This window comes from Amblyomma mixtum, chromosome 7 (genome assembly GCF_055824585.1).
Source record: "Amblyomma mixtum isolate Tamu chromosome 7, ASM5582458v1, whole genome shotgun sequence".
NCBI classification, from domain to species: domain Eukaryota; kingdom Metazoa; phylum Arthropoda; class Arachnida; order Ixodida; family Ixodidae; genus Amblyomma; species Amblyomma mixtum.
The window spans coordinates 49,015,228-49,020,102 of NC_143018.1; the positions used below are offsets into that span (position 1 = coordinate 49,015,228).

The window sequence follows — 4,875 nt, forward strand, 5'->3', positions numbered from 1 at the left end:
CGCTGGTGCAGTGGTAGCAAACTTCAGGTGCGCTTCCCTATAAGAAGTAATCGGCATACGGTTCTTCGAGTGAACTTATTTGGCCACGGCACGAGCGATTGGCCCGCTCAAAAAAATTACCTTCTCTATTACGTTGTTCAAGTATGCGTCTATATATATTCACGCCCGACCGGTGAGTTGATAAATGCACGAAATCGGTTTCTAATTTTGATCAGAGACATCAAAGGCTGTAGTCCCTATCTTAATTTATACGCAAATCACCTCGAAAGCTTTGTCAAAAATCAGCGCACAAAGCGAAAGCTGCTCACTGATTCTCGTGCTGACACGATACTCCGCATGGCGTTTTGTGTTACTAAAACTTTGGGACGGAGTAAAAAAAAATAAAAAAAAGCGAAAAGCTGGAACGCACCTAGTTCTGGCACGCATCGTAGTGTCTTTTCACAGTGGAGAGGGTAGCGCAGCATTGCATCGGCATTTTACTTTTCAAACGAAGCGCAGCCGTTTTAACCCAACGCTGGGCAGCGGTTTCGTTTTCGGTACCGAACCAAAGAGGACTTAGTTCTCGGAGCGCCGAGAGATGGCGCTGCGCATTTCGCATATCAGGCTACATCATCATCATCATCGTTTGTTGTCATGGCAACGTCTACTTACGTTTTCATCGCATGCTATTTTGTTTTGTGCAATGCATGCTAAAAATAACGTTCCGTATTATGAAAGGCGCTTTGCACTGATTTTTAAATTATGACATGGTGAAAAAGCAGAGAGCATCTGTCGGTAAAAGCATTGGAGGAGAAACTATATGGGTAAAAGTGGTAAACTGATCGTCATCGCACACAGTTTACTTCGTGTCTTTGTTCATTCCCTTTTCAGTTCCTGCAAGGCTTGGAACGCTTGATCTGCATCGCGCGTCGTTTCTTTCTCACCTGTCTCGTTTGTGCCAGCTGCAGCGAAGTTCTATTAGATTCCGTTATCGGCAAGGTGTGCAAAGCCGCGCGCAGCCATGGATGCCGCCGACGCTGCTTTGGATGCCGTAAACGATTCATCTGCGCAGCTAGAGCCCATCGGGGTAAACATGGCGAGTGGCGAACGCACTGAACAGATGCCATGCTCGGAAGTATCTGCTGCAACGAGTGAGGCTGTAAGCTGCCTGCCTGATGCTTCGCCGCGCTCATCCGACGACGGCTGGAGCTCATCTGACGATGAAGACCCCGCAGCGGAAGAGAGACCGTCTCTGTGCATCGACGACGTTCGCGTTCCTGATGACGCCGCTGCGTACGACGGGGAGAAGTTGGAGCCGCAGCAGGCGATTCCCAGGTTCGAAACGATCTACGAAATGACCCGTAAGTTTGTTCATCACTTCACAGCGCTTCACACTGAACGTGAATGCGTACGCGGCGCCTACATTTGCGGCGTTTGTCAGTCTGCCCAGCGAACCCTCGCCGATATTCGGGTGGCCATCGATAAGAATCCGGAAGGTCGTCTCATTGTGCTCAACAATACCAACTTCATGAAACTTTTGGCCAAGCTGTGCAGCCTCGATTCGGTCGGCCAGCCCCGCATTTGCACCGTCAGCTCGAGCCAACTGGACGAGTACTACGGGACGCGCGCGTCTAGCCGGAAGCTCACGGGTGGAATAAGCGTTCTGGACGATCAAACCAGCAAGAAGTTGTGGGAGAACGTCTTGGGCGATGCCGCGAAGGGTATCCAAACACTGACCTACGCTTTCAAGCTCCCGGGTGCGACTGCTGCTGCAGATCGGGGGGGTGCACCTGAACATGCGAAAGCTGATGGCGGAGTGGGGACGCGTAACGTAGCTGTGCCCGCGGCGCATGGCAACTTTGAAACAGGGTCGCTAGATATCGCTCGCTGCATCGATGCCCGGCACTTTATAGTGTACCGGAGCTCACAGATGAACGAGGACGTTCGCGCAATGGCCGAATACAATAGGAAAGTGCTTGATCGCGACCCTCGAGAGGATCCCCCCGATGTGGGTGACGTGGCAGGTCTGATTGTGTCCAGCGGCGAGCTCATGAGAGTGCTCGTGCTCAAGGTGATCGAAAGGGTGGCAGTCGTTTGGGAGATCGACCACGGCCGCATGCACTGCGTCCACTGGACCAAGTTGATCGACATTCTCCCAGCTTTTAGGAGCATGCCGCCTGCTGTCGGCTTGGCCGTCGTGCTTGACGTGCAAGCGGTGCCATTCCTGAAACTACTTAGAGAGTGCGTCGAAATCCTGCGATCCATCATCGACCCGGACGAGCAGGACGCTTCTTTCCACAATCTCATGGTCAACAAGCTGGCGAGCTTCGGACTCATCGACGTTCTGTCCGGCCTCATTCGGTGCCCCGACTACGAGACTAGGATGAAAGCCCTCGCCTGCTTGATTCTTCTGTGTCACCGCCAGCATGGCCGCCAGGCTGTTGCTAACGCCGGCTTTGTGGACAATGTGGTAGCGCAACTGGACGAGTTGGCGAGCAAGCGCCGGGGATGGCAACGCGTAACTGCAGAAGAGGAGGAGAAGAAAACCCTGCTGGCCCTCTTGCGCGCCATGTTCTACCGCAACGAGAGGATTCGTCTGGACAGCGCCGACTCGGAGTTGATCGCGGTCCTGCTGAGGGTCCGCGAGAACACGGTTCCCGGCAACGACGCCTTTCACATGGACGTCGAGCGATGCTTGCGTTCGGTCCTTGGTCCTCCCCCGCTTCGCGCTCCGGCGTCTTCGAACAACGAGTATGGTTACCAGCACGCCTTCCCTGATCGTACTCCCCGTGGCCGGCCGTCGTACGGCTGGGACTATGTCCAGCAGCGCTCCGTGGCCAGGCACCCCTCTTCCCGGGGCACGCAGGTGGCCCTGCCTCCGGACAGGCTCGAAAGTTACAAGAACTCAAGCAAGACTCTGGAGTGCTACGACGGGGCCGAGCCTCTGTGCCCGGCGCACTTCAGACCGGAGCTGACCGTGTCCACGAACGCCGTCGTCAGTGGAGCCGGCGCGGGACCGCCTACGCGTGGAGGCGGCGGCCGCTTCTACCTCCGAAGCATGGTGGTGCCCCTGCGGTCGGACGAGACGCACGAACTGCGCACCGTGCAGAGCATGCGCCAGGTGTCGGCGCGCACGCTGGCCAACGTGGCCTGCTCGTTCCTCAACACGTGGAAGCCGTGCACCATCTACTACGGCATCAGCGCCGACGGCTTCGTGCGCGGCATGATCCTCAGCAAGGAGGAGAAGGACAATGTGCGCACCGGCATCGACTTCATGGTGGGGAACCTTCGGCCGCAGCTGACCTCTTCCAGCTTCGGCGTCGAGTTCGTGCCCGTGCTGCGCAGCGCCGCCGACCCGCCCGAGGATGCCGTCCACTTCGTGGTCGAGGTGTGGGTGCGCGGCGTCCCGCGCACCGTGTACACCACCTGGGAGGGCGACTGCTTCCTGCGCGAGAACGGCGTGACGTACCAGGCCTTCACCTGCGACGTCCGCGCATGGGTCGCCAAGATGGATGTGGACCGCCGCCTGAAGGCGCAGGAAGAAGACAAGGACGCTCTGGAGGTGAGGGGAATCCCGGCCGCCGCCCCTCCTGCCGAAACCGCCCCTCCTGGCGAAACCGCCCCTCCTGCCGAGTAGTCCTGTGGTCGAAGCAAGGTTGAGCTACAGAGCGCCGATGGATATTCTAATATATGTATGCCAAATGCACCACACTCTCGTGCCAGCTTACATATCTTGATCACATTCAGGGCGCCATCCCTTCGTTGTAAAAGTGCCTTTGGACTTTTATACATGGGCTATTTGTTCTTTTGATGTCAAATAAACGTGGTCTTCATTGGATCAGAATGAAAATCTGTCCATTTTGCTTGCCCATTCACATGCAAACACCGTTAGCATGCATAGCTGACGTACGCAAGATTTCTTGGGGCCATCCACGATGTAGGTACACCCATACAACTTCCAGAACGACACATCGCCTACTATCGCGATGGCATAAATGTCCGCCAGCAGTGGTGGTGGTGGAAAACATTTATGTACAGGTATACTACCTACAGGTATACTATGTAAAAGGTATACTACAGGAGGTTATGCATGAGCTGACCCAGAGGGGGCCAGCCCTTGCAAATACTAGGTGGAGGTCCCTAGTTCGGGACCCCAGTGGCATCGGCCGCCGCCCGGGCTCGCGCGACCAAAGCCCGTTGGGCCTGCAGGTCAGGGCAGCCGAGCAGAGTCGCCTCCCAGTCCTCCCGGGTTGGGTTGGGGTAAGGGGGGACAGCAGGGTTGCAGGGGCAGGCCCACACCATGTGGTAGATGTCCGAAGACTTCTCCGCACAGTGCGCACAGCTTCCCGAGAAATAAGGGTCGAAGTGTTTGAGAGCTGCCGGGCACAGCAAAGTATTAGTATAGAGGCGGAGCAGAAGCCGCTCCTCCGCCTTTGAGAGACATTACACGGGCGGGGATAAAGACCATGGCCAGATTGATAAAGTAAAACAATGTCTTTGAAGGAGTAAGCGGGAGTGAATTCGAGTTCCTGATCGTCGGGGTCGGAGGGGAATGTCCGGTGAGAGAGCGCGCGGGCGGCGGCTAACGGGATCCAATGTGATATTCGCTCTTATTGTAAGAAGTACAGTTAATTATGAGGTTTAACATCCCAAGTGGCAGATCTGCTACAATAGGCGCTGCAGTGGAGGGCTCCGGTTAATTTGGACAACCTTTTTTAATGTGCGCTGACACCGCATAGCACACGGCCTGTTTTCCGCCTCCGTAGAACCGCTTGGGATCTGTCAGTATTTATGTCACAGGCGACTGCAGCCACACACACGTATACTGCATAGAACGGGAAATGTTTATTTATAGGCGAAGTACTCGCGCCAACCTATTCTCTGTCCATCGTTTCA

General features: G+C 55.5%; 1 protein-coding gene across 2 annotated transcripts; it reads left to right on the plus strand.

The window, feature by feature from the left end:
- Window positions 1-810: 810 nt before the first annotated feature.
- On the plus strand, window positions 811-3,829 carry LOC149336018 (uncharacterized). 2 transcript variants are annotated; one of them, XM_089552526.1, is made up of 2 exons: window positions 1,201-1,340; window positions 1,421-3,829. In XM_089552526.1, exon 2 carries the CDS (start codon window positions 1,508-1,510, stop codon window positions 3,614-3,616), a length of 2,109 nt encoding a protein of 702 aa, XP_089408652.1. In that variant the 5' UTR covers window positions 1,201-1,340; window positions 1,421-1,507; the 3' UTR covers window positions 3,617-3,829. The 2 variants fall into 2 exon arrangements, with proteins under 2 accessions (XP_089408651.1, XP_089408652.1); XM_089552525.1 differs by having other exon boundaries at window positions 811-3,829.
- The last annotated feature ends 1,046 nt before the right edge of the window (window positions 3,830-4,875 follow it).

Coding starts and splice junctions, on each gene's coding strand:
- LOC149336018 (XM_089552525.1), top strand. CDS start 1,001: ATGGATGCCGCCGACGCTGCTTTGGATGCCGTAAACGATTCATCTGCG.